General features: G+C 55.6%; 1 protein-coding gene across 1 annotated transcript in view; it reads left to right on the top strand.

Moving 5' to 3' along the window:
* The window catches only part of LOC104864632 (ATPase family AAA domain-containing protein 3), a 16,708-nt gene that overhangs the window by 358 nt on the left and 1,574 nt on the right, over nt 1-14,776 (top strand). The window contains exons 2-16 of the mRNA XM_010627709.3: nt 3-23; nt 4,167-4,243; nt 4,730-4,831; nt 5,070-5,129; nt 5,696-5,765; nt 6,452-6,617; nt 6,809-6,878; nt 8,294-8,449; nt 8,719-8,775; nt 8,962-9,087; nt 9,203-9,327; nt 9,891-9,942; nt 10,144-10,214; nt 10,812-10,979; nt 11,834-11,942. Coding sequence (XP_010626011.2) covers nt 3-23; nt 4,167-4,243; nt 4,730-4,831; nt 5,070-5,129; nt 5,696-5,765; nt 6,452-6,617; nt 6,809-6,878; nt 8,294-8,449; nt 8,719-8,775; nt 8,962-9,087; nt 9,203-9,327; nt 9,891-9,942; nt 10,144-10,214; nt 10,812-10,979; nt 11,834-11,942 — 1,430 coding nt within the window. The remainder of the gene's footprint in view (nt 1-2; nt 24-4,166; nt 4,244-4,729; nt 4,832-5,069; nt 5,130-5,695; nt 5,766-6,451; nt 6,618-6,808; nt 6,879-8,293; nt 8,450-8,718; nt 8,776-8,961; nt 9,088-9,202; nt 9,328-9,890; nt 9,943-10,143; nt 10,215-10,811; nt 10,980-11,833; nt 11,943-14,776) is intronic.

Raw genomic sequence — 14,776 nt, 5'->3', positions numbered from 1 at the left:
CTGTCGGCAGCCCTGCTTTGCCGGTGAGCCGATTGGCCGGGGAGTCGACGGGCCAGGCCATCTTGCGTGCTGGGGGCTCGGGTCGTGTCACCTTCTTGCACTTTTTAGCTGTCAGGAGTGCAGCAGATGAGGAGACCAGTGCAGAGGGGCAGGCTGTGGTGCATGCGGGGCCAGATATTCAGTTGCTGCCAAATCTAGGGGCCACGTGGGCCAGGCCAAGGCGTGGCCGGGTGGCGAGATCCCTGTGCGTGGTTGCTGGTAGCAATTTTCCGTTGAACAGTGGAGACGTATTCTAGTCATTTGGTCTTAACGATAATATAGCACGTTTCACGTTTACAACCGGAAAACAGTAGCCTTCAGACGGGTGTAAAGCCACAGGCCAGAGGGTGCTGGGCTAGGCCTGTGAGGGCCCTGAAGCAGGGGTCAGCACCAGGTGTCAGCACAGCAGTGCCTGGACTTTCACTAAGCTCAGGTCTCTTCCCCAACTTTCCTTTTTCCTGTGGGTTCTATGATTTGTATCAAGATGTACTGTAGTTTAGAGTGCTTAAGAAGCTGGAGTGTGGAATGTGCTGAATAAATACTGAGACAATATAGTGTATCTTGGACTTTTATTTAGGCATGAACTCTGTTGCAAAGAAAAATCCCCTTAAGTAGGGTGTGAAGCAGGTACAGGGAAGGAGGACCTGTTGCTTGGTGTCTCAGTTCTCTGCCCTTCCCCTGGAGGCTGTAAAAACATCTTGGGTAATAGTCTCCAGCTTGGCTGGCTCTCAGATCCGGGGAGGGACTTTCAGAGCATTCAGATTTGGGCTCAAGACAACATGTCTCCGCCTCCAAAAAAACAGGGTCTCACTTATATCCGTAGACTGGCTTTGGACGCACTGTGAGGCCTAGGCTGACTTCAAACTCCCTGTAATCCTTCAGCCTCAGCCTCTGAGTGCTGAGATTATAGAGCGTGCCACTGTGCCAGGCAAACTAATTTTTATTTATTTTTTATTATTATTATTGTTTTTTTTTGTTTTTTTGAAACAGGGTCTCACTATGTAGTTGAGACTGGTTTGGAACTCAGTCTGTAGCCCAGGCTGGTCTCAAACTCACAGCGATCCTCCTGCCTCAGCCTCCCAAGTGTTGGAATTACAGGTGTGAGCCACCACGCCTGGCTCAGGCAAACTAATTTTTAAAAACAGGACTTCCTACATAGTCCTTCAAATCCTCTCCCCTGCCTCAGACTCCCAGTAAATGGGCCATAGGTGTGCATCATCATGTCTTGCTTGCATGTCTTTTGAGGCTGGGCTAGGTAGTCTTGCAGATAATCCATTAAATTTATAGATTTTAAAAAACTTTTTTTAAAAAAACAGTGGAGGTGCTAGGATTGAGCCCAGGGCCTTTGCACTGCGATATATCCCTAGCCCATTTTTAATTTTTTATTTAGAGATTGGGTCTTAGTTATGCTGGCTGGGCTTGAATTTGCAATCCTCTTGGAAGTACAGGTGTACACTACCATATCTGGCTGCTGGGCAATTTTAATGATTAGATTGGAATGGGAAACAGTGGGTGGGCTTCAGGCAACTCTGATGGCAGCAGATCTGTGGACTAAGATTCTGTTACAGGACACTTTTCTGCACTTTCTCCAGGTTTTTGCGCATTAACCTTGCCCTTCTGAGTGTGGTGGCGCATGCCTGTAATCCCAGCACTTGGGAGGCTGAGGCAGGAGGATTGCCACAAGTTTGAGGCCAGCCAGGGCTATGTACTAAGTTTATAGGCAGCCTGAACTATAGCAAGACCCAGCTTCAGAAACAAAAGTTCCATATCTCAAAGTTGGGTCTTGGCTCTTAGCTCCCAACTCCAGGCAGTTACACAGGCCTGTGGGGACAGCCTGGGGTTTGTCTGGGGAGCAGCCCTGGATGTCCTCTCCATCCTGCTTCTGAATTGCTCCCCAGCCTCTTGGGCTTGTCGACCTGGAACTCCTGCCTTGGAACTTCTATATTGGGTCCAGTGCCTTGGCCTCTACTCCCTCTGGCTGAGCCCTCTTTTCCAGCCCAGCCGACTCTCTTGTGGATCCTGTCCCATGGTGCACTCTCCATTTTTATTCCTGCCATCCTCCCTAGCTTCATGCTGGCTGGGGTTTCTCTTGGCCTTCCTGTCTCAAACCTTCCCAGGGTGCCTCATGCCTGTCCACCTGACAGCCCCTCTGCAAGCCTGTCCTCTGGATATTCCTGGTTCACCAGACTCCGCATGCCCAGACCCATCCTTGCAGCAGTTGTGGTTTGGTCAACATATTGAACCCATTCCCTTCCCCAAGCCAGTGGAGACTGTCCTCCCTCAGCAGCCCTCCTCACAGTTTGACCACCTTCTCTGCCAGCCTGGTGCTGCTTTGCTCCCAGGGTCTTCCACACCCTCTTCTGGACCCCTCCTAAAAAGCTAGAGCAGCACGTTGGGTCTAGACCCCACCGGTTTGGGTCTGGGGGAATGTTATCTGAGTAGTGAGTGCACAAGGGGTGGGGTGTCTTGGGTGGTGAGTTAGCAGTAGTCATTTAAATTACACCTTGTGACTCTGGGAAGGCACATGGGCACCTGCTTTCTGTGATTTCAGTCTCCCAGGAAAAGTGTAAGTATTACAGTCTCAGGGAGGAAAAGTCCTCAAAGTTATCAGAGCTTGACAAAAGTCACATTGAAAGCACACAGGGCAAAAAAACCCAAAAAACAAAACAAAAGCCAGGCATGGTGGTGCACACCTGTAATCCCAGCACTGGGGAGGCTGAGGCAGGAGGCTTGCTTTGAGTTCGACTCCAGCCTGAAATGTATATAGAGACTTTGTCTCAAAGAAAGAAAGTACACAGGGCAGCTGGGGTTTGGTCTTAGCTTTGTTGGATTGTGACACCCTTGATGCTGTCTGCCATGCTGGGATGACAACCTGGGAGCTGTTGCCTCTCCACCCTTTCCTGGGGGCTTTGAAGGTCTGTGGTGAATGTGGCAGGCTTTTGCCTTCCTGTTGCTTCTCGTCAGAGTCAGGGCCTTTTGTCATCTGTCCTGGTCACTGGAGAATGGGGCTTTGAGGTATTGGTGCCAGAGGGCCTTCCCAAGCTCTGACCTGTCACCTATTGGCCGAGTCTGTGAAACCGCTACCACAGACATCGGCGCTTTGCACACTGCTGTGTGGGCTGTGTCTGCCACAGGCCTTGCTGGGGTCCCTTTGCCTTCCGAGTGTGCATCCATCTCTTATGTTCTCGGCTCCAGTCCATGGGGAGTCACTGTGGTTCCTTCTGACCCCGAGAACTTCAGAAAGTAAGGCCAGTGATGGGCAGAAGAGTGAGGCAGGGGCATCATGACATCAGGGCTGGGTTCCCAAGTGATGCCACCCTTCCCATGTTTTTGTTCCTGGGAGTGGTTTTGTGATATGATATTAAGAATGGAAAGTCGTTGTTAGAACATTTTGAGACCTGAAGCCGAGGCTCTTCAGCTAGGAGGGTGCTGGAGTCAGGTTTTGCTTCATGACATCTGCATATGGACAGGCATCACTACTGCGCTGTGGAAGCACACAGAACGTATTTGTAACTCGTGTATGATAAGCCCAGGTGCATTGCCTATGTCTGGCTTAATTCTCATTTAATTCTACTATTTATTTACGTATCTTTGGAGTACTGGGGATTGAGCCCATAGCCTCATACATGCTAGGCACACATTCTATGACTCAAATATGTTTGCAGCCCTTTTTGGGGTCTTTCTATGTTGGCCAGGCTGGCCTTGAACTTTATGGTTGTCCTGCTCAGCCTCCTGAGTAGCTGGGATTGCAGGTGTCCACTATGGTGCTAGCTTTCTTTAAATACCATTCATCCCTCATGGGAGCTGAAGACGAATGTGTGTAACATGAACAACAAAGTCCCTCCAGCCAAAGCCCCTTTGTATTTGTTGGGAAACTCACCGTTGCAACCCTGCTCTGTGCTGCTGGGCATGGCAACCTTCCGAGGGCACTTCCCACAATGGGATGGCCCTGGGGTGTGCCCCTGCCCAGCTGGGCTCTCATTCACAGGGACCTGGCGGGGCTGGGCAGTGCGGCGGCGGTTCTGAGGTAGAGCTGAGGCTGGTTTCTCAGCCCTGAGCAGAGCAGGTGGCTGCTTGCTGCCCCAGGCAGACCTGGGTCCCAGTGCCCTCTCTCCTGTGCCCTGCAGGCCATGCCAAAGAGGCACTGAGTCTTGCACAGATGCAGGAGCAGACGCTGCAGCTGGAACAACAGTCCAAGCTCAAGGTGAGCCACAGGACACGCACAAGACAGTGGCCCAGCCTGGGTGCCACATCCCCAACAGAATGTGCTGGATGTGAGGCTGCCTGCAGCAGAGCTCCCAGTGGGCTGGGTGACAGTGGAGGCCCTGGTCTTCCTAGGGTGGGATCTTTTCCTGGGTTCCTACCTTACTTTCCCCTTTTCTGCACCAGCCTGACTCTCCATGCCAGAGCAGGCCGTGCCCTCTGCCCTTGGAAGTGGCTGATGCCCCTTGGCACAGTCCATCCTGGTGTGGTCCTGCTCCTTGGGGGCCTTTCCAGGCTTTTTTGCTTCTACCTCTGCCTGTGCTCGGGTCCTCTCAGTGAGCATTGGTACAGCCCAGTACAGTGTGGGGTTGATCCAGGCTGATTTCCAGCAGTGCCTCCCACCCGGCCTGGGCCTGCTGCGAAGCCGGGATAAGCAGTGGGGATGTGGGTGGAGGGAGCCTCAGCACCCTTGTGGCGTGTTCCCCAGGAGTACGAGGCCGCTGTGGAGCAGCTGAAGAGTGAGCAGATCCGTGTGCAGGCTGAGGAGAGGAGGAAGACCCTGAGTGAGGAGACGCGGCAGCACCAGGCAGTACGGGTGCAGGCCATGGGTGCGCTGAGAGTGTGTGTGTTTGTGTGTGTGTGTGTGTGTGTGTGTACACGCACACGGCTGGACCTCCATCACTGACCAGGGTCTCCCAGGTATTGGCGTTAGACAGTGCCCAGAACCCCCACCAGATCCTCGGGGGGCGCGCCCAGTTGAGGGGATCTGAACTTGGACGTGGCTTCTGACCATCCAGAGGCTTCTCCACTGCTCATTTCTTCCTTAGAGGGCCCAGTACCAGGACAAGCTGGCCCGGCAGCGCTATGATGACCAGCTGAAGCAGCAGGTGAGGGGCAGCCATGGACCTGGTCCTAGGCAGACACTTGGGTCACTTTACTGATGCTGGCTGCTATCCTGGGGTGCCTTGGACAGGGAGCCACATAGCACTGTGTGTTCTGAGGCACGCATAGCCTTCAGCCCTTCTGACAGTTCTCACCGGGTGATAAGTGCTGGGGCACCTGGATGACCAGTGAGGGCAGTGGCTGTTGAGCCAGCCCAGTCCCAAACCTGGGGACCCCTGCTTAGGCTCAGCCTTAGTCCTGAGTCCGTGGGGCTCAGGAGGAAGTCGCTAGACTTAGCCGGAGGGCTGGGCAGTGGTGCATGCACGTCCTGTGATGCTGCTATAGAGGCTTCGTCTACTTGGGTGGGGAATTCTGAGCCCAGCTCTTGGCGTTGGCCTGTACTGGGCTAGAGTCAGACACCTGCATCACAGTTGGAGGCAGCAGGCCTTTGGGTCCCCAAGAAAGTTGGAGTCCCTCGGGAGCAGATTCCCCAGTAGAAGGCAGCTGTGACCCCTTTGCGCAGTGTTGATTTTCTGCTTTTAAAGTTTTGCCTTTCTCCATGGCTTTTCAGCAACTTCTCAATGAGGAGAATTTACGGAAGCAGGAGGAGTCCGTGCAGAAGCAGGAGGCCATGCGGCGAGGTAGGAGTCACCGAGGCTGCGGAAGAGGCTTGGGCAATGGGGCCCCTGGCCGAGTGGAGCCATGTGGGGACCTTAGTCCCCAAGCACACAAGTGCCCTGAGGCTGGGAGTTGCTCTCACAGGGGCTCCTTCTGCAGCCCCCACTCCTGCAGTGTGGGACGTCTACATCTTGCCCCAACTGCTCTGTCATCTCCTGTGCACGCAGGCCTCATACACGAGCTGAGAATTTCCTGGTGCCGTACGTTTGTGGGGACTGTGGATTGCTATGGTGGCAGTGGATTTATCCTTTGGTGTCTGTAGTCAGGGGTAATTGGCCTTCAGCCCTGTTAGTGTGTCCATAGTTTTTCTGTTTTGATGTAAGTGGGTTTCTTTTGCAATTTTCTAAGTTTTTTGAGTCTTTGAACATTATCATGAAGGGCTGCCAGGCTGGAGGTGTGGCTCAGGGATGGGTAGAACCCTTGCTGGGCGTGCCCAAAGCCCAGGGGCCAGTCCCCAGCACCACCCCTGGCCCCCTCAAACAGCGATCCTAAGAAGGGCCGCCTGGGCCCAGGAGCCATTTCCTGGGTCCTCTCTACACGGTGGAGTTCGCAGGGTCTTTGTGTAACCCTTAGTCTGCATGCACGTGACTGCAGCATGGGCACAGGCTGGCGGGCTGGACTGAGCTCTTTCCCTGCCTCCTCCCGGCAGCCACTGTGGAGCGGGAGATGGAGTTGCGGCACAAGAATGAGATGCTGCGTGTGGAAGCAGAGGCACAGGCCCGGGCCAAGGCGGAGAGGGAGAATGCAGACATCATCCGAGAGCAGATCCGCCTGAAGGCCGCAGAGCACCGCCAGACAATCCTGGAGTCCATCAGGTGAGGCCACAGCAGTGCCTGGGGCCTGCTACTCACCTCGTGGGCCCTGATGCTGGCCGCTGAGGGCTGCTGCCTATCTCAGCAGGTCCTACATGTGCCAGCCCTTGGGCCACTGGGGTCTCAACCTTGACGTCTTCCAGTGTGTGCACAGGTCCCTGGTCCCTCAGTTGTGTGGCTCCTTTCTCCTGCAGGACAGCTGGCACCCTGTTTGGTGAAGGATTCCGTGCCTTTGTGACCGACTGGGACAAAGTGACAGCCACGGTATGCACCGTGTATGCCTGAGTACGGCTTGGGGGCCTCCCAGCTGCACCTCCACCCCGTGCCCTGCTGGCCTGGTGAGGTGCCCTGCGTGCTACCCTGCCCCACTGCCCCTCCTCCGGCATCCCTCCCATACCAGCTGGACTCTAGGTGCTCGCACGCCTGGGCCAGTCCTGCGTCGGAGCCCGTGCTGTGCGCTGGTGACTACTAAAGCAAAGAGGTTTGTTTACTCGTGACGCTAGTGCTGGAGGTCCAAGTGGCTGTCACTGTGTCTTGGCTGTGTCACTGCATGGCAGGGAAGCACAGAGGGAGCAGACCATGTGGGGCAGGGGCTGAGCACAGGCCTCACTGTGCTCCTACTTTCCTCCTGTGACTAGAGCTCTGCATACAGGCTGTGTGGACGAGAGCCTGGGGGCTTTCTGGGCCCTGCCTCTCCTGGGCCTCTGGGGATGAGCTACACTTGTTGGGGCCTGGGCTGCCTTAGCAGCCTGTGTTCGAGGCTTTGGATCTCCAGCCAGGCAGCCAGAAGACAGACAGGGAGGGGAGCAGATGTCATGTCCAGCATCCCAGGAGGGTTGGTGAGGACCTTCAGTGGGCCAGGTCCAGCAACTTGGGACAGGAGCGGCCCCAGCAGGGACTCTGCAAGGGGGCTGGGCACGTCGCTCATGTCTGTGGTCCATACCCGCTGGGCAGTGAGCAGCTGGCAGCCTCACAAATGTGACTGGGTCCTCACAGTATGGCTGCTGTTGGCACTAGGATGCCCTTCCTTTCCCCCGCTTTTCTTTTTGTTTCATTTTTTGGAACTGGGAATTGAAATACTGAGCTATATGCCCAGCCCTTCATTTTTTTTGAGATAGTTTTCTTTGCTTGTTTTTTGGGGCAGGTTCTTGCTATGTAGTTTCAGGTTGGTCTCAAACTTATTATGTAGTCTGGGCCAGCCTTTAACTCCCAACTATTCTCCTGCCTCAGCCTCCCAAGTGCTGGGACTACAGGCATGCCCCACCATGTCCATGTCTTTTTCTCCCTCTTCTCCTCATTATTACTGTTATCATTATTTGTGATGGTGTGGGTTGAACCCAGGCCTTTACTAGGCAAGTGCTGCACACTGTGTGGCACCTCCATCCCTTAAGGTGATTCATTACCACCCCACAATGTGAGGCAATGCCAGGTGTGCTGACTGAGCAGCAGTTAAAAGGAATTAGTGATGAAGAGCTAGCCTTATTTTGCAGGGATGAATTAATTTCTCTGGGGGAAGGAGAGTGGGGACAGGTGTGGCCTGTGGGGCATCCAGCTGTAGGGTTCCTGCTAGGAGTTGCAGAGTGTGCCCCCACTGCCCTCGCAGGAAAGCGTGCAGGCTGCCCCAGCTGGGGCGAGCATGGTTCGCACTCCTCACTGGCTGTTGCCTCCCTCTGCTGCAGGTGGCGGGCCTGACGCTGTTGGCTGTTGGGGTCTACTCTGCCAAGAACGCCACTGCCGTTGCCGGCCGGTACATTGAGGCCCGGCTGGGGACCCCGTCGCTGGTGCGGGAGACCTCGCGCATCTCCGTGCTGGAGGCGCTGAGGCACCCTGTCCAGGTACCTGGCTGGACTTCATCCCCTCGGCCTTCCCGCCACATAGGGAGGGAGCACTCGTGTCTTCCTTCCTGTCACCTATACCCTCTTCCTGCTGGGGGGGCGTGAACTCCCAGCTGCCTTCTTGCCCTGGCAGCCTGTTGTCCACACGGGCCACCCAGTTAGTAAAGTCCACACAGACTCCTGGCTTTCAGCCCCAAGGCCCATGTCCTGGTTGGGGTTCAGCAGACCACTTGCTCCTGTGCCCAGCTGACCCCACTGGTGTCCTGCAGGTCAGCAGGAGGCTGCTCAGTAAGCCCCAAGATGCACTGGAAGGAGTCGTTCTCAGTGTGAGTCTGGGAGCAGCCAGGGCCAGGGTGGGTGGCATAGATCCAGGGAGAGGGTAGCAGAGCCCAGCTGCTGGGCCTCTCAGACCTTGGTGGCTTTTTGGTGCCTGAAACCCACTCCAGGCTGGCAGGGAGTGTGCTGTGCTTAGGGGCACCCATGGGTATCCCCAACTGTGCCTGCCCCGGCAGCCCAGCCTGGAGGCACGGGTGCGGGACATTGCCATAGCAACAAGGAACACCAAGAAGAACAAGAGCCTGTACAGGAACATCCTGATGTATGGACCACCGGGCACTGGCAAGACACTGTTTGCCAAGGTGAGGGTCTGGGCTGTGCCATGAGATGAGGTGCAGTGGGAATGATGTGGGGGGTCTGTGTTGGATGAGGGCTATACAGGGTGGATGTAAACATTGCTGCCCCCTCCCTGCCTAGAAACTGGCACTGCACTCAGGCATGGACTACGCCATCATGACCGGTGGGGACGTGGCCCCTATGGGGCGTGAGGGTGTGACTGCTATGCACAAGGTCTTTGACTGGGCCAACACCAGCCGGCGAGGGTGAGTATCCCAAGCACCCAGGCCCTGCCATCCCCTCTCCAGTCTGCAGGGCCTGTGGTAACTGAGGACACCAAGGCGATGCTGGGGTCCCAGGGTCTCCAGTATCAAAGGCTATGTCATTCTTGCCAGAGGGGGCGGGGCGGGGCTGGGCCCGGCTGGCTGACCCCTCTGTGTGCACATGCATGTGTGTACACTTCTGCTGGACTTTGAGGAGTTGTGGCCCCTGAGCGGGATGTCCCCACAACCCCTTCCATGTGGCATGGCCAGCCCAACCACGTGAGCTCAGGCATCCCTCACATTGACATCCTTGGTTGGCATCTTCCCCTATGTCCTTTGTCCTTGGCATTGGGTGACCCTGACCCCTGGTGTGACTCATTGCCCATAGGGTGGCTGAGGGCATAGTGGCCTGGGCTGTGGAGGCAGGAACAGTGCTTTCTCTTGGCTCCCATATTGGCTTCTCACCAGGTACCACCCTGGGCTCCCTAGGCAGCATCTCCTAGCATCTGGGCAGCTCCTGGACTCAGGATGGTGCTCAGTGTCCCTCACTGCCCCCTTGTTCCTAGTCTCCTGCTCTTTGTGGACGAAGCAGACGCCTTCCTAAGGAAGCGGGCAACCGTGAGTATCTGAGATACGAGGTTGTGGAGGCTGCTGCTTGGCTCTCTCTTGATCTGGGTTTTGTTGGTGCTCTGGTGGCTTCCTGGTACCTGCATGCCCTGCGGGGAAGAGCCAGCTCGAAGCTGCCTTCTGGCCTTGAGTCTGCATGTGTCCTGCCCCTGCCACTCCTGCTGGAGGTTGATGTGGGCCTTCTCCCTGCAGGAGAAGATCAGCGAAGACCTCAGGGCAACCCTGAACGCCTTCCTGCACAGAACGGGCCAGCACAGCAGCAAGTGAGGGCACCCGCCACTCCCGGGCACCCTTGGGGCTGCCCCCGAGCCCACACCCCACTCCTATCCTGGTCCACACATCCCCAGGGAGGGCTAGCCCTCCCACACTGCATGGTGTGGCTCTGCAAGCCATGCTGCCACTGCCACTCGTGACCAGGGCCTGGGTGGCAGCCATCTGTCCCTGACACCAGGTCTGGCTGGGGCACTGCCCAGTGGGGGAAGTGAGCTTGAGCAAGAGCAGAACTTAGGGCACCGAGTGGGGTGGAACTTGGGGGATGCAAAGGGCCTGGCACAGTGGTCGCTGAGGCTCCCTGCAGTCTTCTAGGCTAAAAACACTGCCAACATAACTGGACGTGGTGGCACACACTGTAATCCCAGCACTTGGGGAGGCTGAGGCAGGAGAACTACAAGGTAGAAAGTAGCCGGGGGAGATGGTGAGACCCTGTCATGAACAGGCGGAGTGTGGCAACATGGCCTGGTGCTCACCCAGCATGCAGAAGCCCACATTCTGTGCCCAGCACCACGGGAGAAGGCAGGGTTATTTTAGAAAGTGTCCCTGAGGGCGTGGCAGTGAGGTCTGCAGCAGCACCTGTTGTGCAGGTTCATGCTGGTGCTGGCCAGTAACCAGCCCGAGCAATTTGACTGGGCCATCAATGACCGCATCGATGAGATGGTCTGCTTTGCCCTGCCGCGGCACGAGGAGCGTGAGCGCCTGGTGAGAATGTATTTTGACAAGTATGTTCTTAAGCCAGCCACGGAAGGAAAGCAGTAAGTGTCTGGCTTGTGTGGCTCTGCCCTTCCTCGCTGTCATGGGCCCCATCCTTCCCGCACCTTTGCATGGCCCCTACCCAGCTGTCACAGGCCCCCGGAGGATGGCTGCTGCCCTGTCCACCCATCGACATGTTCTGACCTTTCTGTTACCCAAAGTCCTGGGCCTCTGGTGCTGGCTTTGGAGGTGATGGCCAACCCCACTGTCCACTGCTGCCTAGGGGCTGCAGGACCAAGGGCAGAGCCCAGGTCCAAGTTGTCACGGTTTTCAGGCTCAGCTCCATCCTCTCCTGTGTCCTGACCTACATCCCTCCTGCTTTCACACTGTGCCTTTTTCTTTTTCTCTCCCAGCGCTAGGCACAGAACCTAGGGACTTTGCACTGAGCTATACTCTCAGCTCTCTTGATTTTTATACTTTGAAACAGGGTCTCACTACGTCACTAGGTTGCCCAGGCTGGGCTCCAACTTGCGATCCTCTTGTGTCAGCCTCTCAAAGTGCTGGGATGACAGATGTATGTCACCAGCCCAGGTCCTGTTACCTTCTCTGTTCTGAAAAGGCCATAGCTGGTCTGCCCTGTCCCAGGTTCCTTGGCTTGGCTCCCACACCTCTCTTCCTGAGTGGACCTGTGTCCCTTGTTCCCATCTTTCTTGCCTGGAGAGCTTGCCCGTGTAGTCAGCTCTGCATTGAGGGCTGAGCCCTTAGCTGAGCTGCTGCTGGGTGTGCACAGGGGTGCCAGGTGAGGGGCTCCAGGCTCCAGGAGGAAGGACTGGGTGCAGATGGAATTGAGCTGCAGCATAGCTGGGCCTTCCTGCCTGTCTTCCAGCCTGGGCAACATTTGGCGTTTTTCTGGCAGGCGTCTGAAGCTGGCCGAGTTTGACTATGGGAAGAAGTGCTCCGAGGTTGCCCAGTTGGCGGAGGGCCTGTCAGGCCGTGAGATCGCTCAGCTGGCCGTGGCATGGCAGGTGAGTCTGGGTTATCACACAGGGCCAGGTGAGGGTGTGGGTGTGATCCTTGTCCAGATCACAGGGTTGATGGGCCGAGCCAGCACAGGCCCAGTACAGTGAGCCAGGCACCAGGCAGATGTGTGGGGCTCCTGGGGCCAACGGGTATGGGCTCTGGCCCTCAGCAGTGTAGGACACACTCACTGCAAAGCAGAGGCCCAGCTGTCCACACCCCTGGAGGAAAGGCTCCTCCTCCTCTTCCTCATTGGCGTAAGGCACAAGGCCAGACTTGATCTCCGAGCCCTGCTTTTCCTCCCAAGCATCCTGGGACAGGGAGGCCAGCCCACAGGAGCGGTAGGGGGTCCCCCAGCACAATTGCTTTTGTAAGGTGTGGGGCCTGCAGCCACATTGTGGGGGCCGCGCTTTTCAGTGAGAGCTGGGTTATTAACTGGATGTCTACTAGAGTTTAAACATTGTAGACCAGGAACATGGAGAGCAAGCAGGGGCTGGATTGGTTGCTGTCAGAGCCCCAACTCGGAGCCAGCTGAGGACTTGGCTATCTCCACAGCTGACCCCACAGGGAGCAGCGAGTTTGGCAAAGTATAATGGCTTAAATGACCGATCTGTGTTCTCACGGCTTCAGACGTGCCCAAGCCAGAGCCCGGCTGGTGTGGGGTCCTCTTTGCCAGGCCTCGGTAGGTGGAGGGAGTGAACATCAGTGTCTTTGTTGCTGCTGCGGGGCGTTATGCTGTTAAAACCCTGGTCTGCAGGTACCTCTGGGACTCCAGGGCTTTGACAGTTCAGGGTTGGGCCACAGTGTGGAGGCTCAGAAAATTCCCCCCTGTTCAGCCAGCCCGCTCCACATGTTAGTACCAGTGCGTGCAGATGGGAGAGCTTGGTTGCAGCAGAGGCAGCTGGGCACTGATGGGATCCCGCCTCTGAGGGGACGGTGTGGGGTGTGGGGGTGCTGTCCTGGTGCAGCAGTATACAGCCAGGCAGGGTGGTGGCACCTGTGTCACACAGCCCCCCACTGCAGCTCTCTCAATGCGCTGTTACTTGAGCTATGCCCGGCCTCTGTGGGGGGACTCACTGCCCTTTCCTCACTGCCCTTTCCTTTCCATAAGGTTTGCCATCTTGACGGTCTTTATGTGGCTTTTAGCACCTACACATTGTCATGTTGCAGCTGCCACAGGCACAGCTGGGACTGTCCCCTCCCCGGGTGATAGCCCACACCCTGACACCCTGCTGTTGGCAGCCTGTCCTACTGTGACCTGCGTTCTGGTTTCCCAAGGATGGGAGCATAGGGTCCTTTCTGACCCTGGGTGGGTGGCACATGCCACACCTGCTACCCTTCACTCTGCTGGCTGTGCCATTTTCAGGTGTGGGCACCCAGGGTAGAATGGCAAGGCCATGTGGGAACCATGCTGCTTCCCTGGCATCTGTAGCTTTTCTGGTCACAGCTTTAATCCTGACGGTTATGAGGTGGATCCAACTGTGTGGATCTGCATCTCCCTCACTGTAAGGCCTCATCTCTGTGCAGTGTGTGCGTGTCCCTGGACAAATACCTACTTAAAGCCTCAGCTTCTAAACTGGAGGGCACTGAGTTGTAGCTCCAGACCTTTTTATTTCGTTCTATTGAGATAGGCTGGGTCTTGCGAAATTGCTCAGGCTGGCCTCGAACTTGTGCTTCAGCCTTTTGAGTAGCTGGGATTACAGTTTTTTCCCTCAGTACTGGGGATTGAACCCAAGGGTGCTCTATCACTGAGCTGTCTCCAGCCACACCTGAGACAGCATCTTGCTAAATTGACTGGTATAGGAGTTCACCTGTGGGACTGCTTCAGCCTCCCCAGTGCTTAGATCACAAATATAAGCCACCAGCTCATGCCCAGTTTTTAAACTTCACTGCTTGTTTCTTGGCCCTGGAGATTGAGCCCAAGACCCCACACATGCTACTGGGCAAGTGCTGCACCTCCCAGCTCAACATCTTTCTTAGAATGTGGACTTGGGACTTGCACATGCAGAGTTCTGTCATCCGAGAATAGCGCTTGTCTCCTTTCTTGATTTAGGTGACTTTCACATCTCTTGCTGAGCTCCTTGGTGGGGCTAGACACCATGTCACACAGTAGCGGGGTCCCTGTCTGGCTGTGGGCCTGGGAGAGCATGTGCTCACCGGGCTTGGGACATGTGGCTCTCAGGTCACCGAGGAAATTCTCCTCTGGTCCTGGCTAACTGAGAAAGGTATGGTGTTGTCAGCAGCCTTTACTGCATTGCAGGGCTGCTCTGTGGACGCAGGATGCCCTGGTGATTCCCTTGCACCCTGCAGGTCCTGCCCGATGTGGTCCTGATCCTTCCCCTTTGGCCGCCTTGTGGCTGAGGGCAGTTGGTCTGTGGTTTTCTGTCTCTGATGTTGGCTGGCACTGGCCACTGGAACTAGTTAGGAAGTATTCTTTCCTCTTTGGTGCTTGGGAAGAGTTTGAGGATTGCACTGATACTGAAATTCATCAGTTAAGTGAGTCATCAGGCTCTGAGCTCACTAAGCTTTTTCTGATCTTTAACATTGTTTCATTGTTTACTCACTGATCCATTTTTGAGACCATCTCACTGTGTAGCCAGGCTGGTCTTGAACCTCTGGGCACAAGTGATCATCCTGCCTCAGCTTCTGGGACTTAGGCTAATCTTAACTTTTTGTTTTGTTTTGAGAGAGGATCTAGGTATGTAGTTCAGGCTGGCCTTGAGTTCACTTTGTAGCCCAGGCTGGCCTTGTGATCCTTGAGTGCTGGGATTACAGGAGCGTTCTACCATACCTAGTTAAACTTGATTTTTTTTTTTTTTTTTTTTTTTTTTTTTTTTTTTTT

Source organism: Fukomys damarensis, unplaced genomic scaffold, assembly GCF_012274545.1.
Source record: "Fukomys damarensis isolate Sample0158 unplaced genomic scaffold, DMR_v1.0_HiC HiC_scaffold_23, whole genome shotgun sequence".
NCBI classification, from domain to species: Eukaryota; Metazoa; Chordata; class Mammalia; order Rodentia; family Bathyergidae; genus Fukomys; species Fukomys damarensis.
This window is presented reverse-complemented; position numbering and strand designations above follow the sequence as displayed.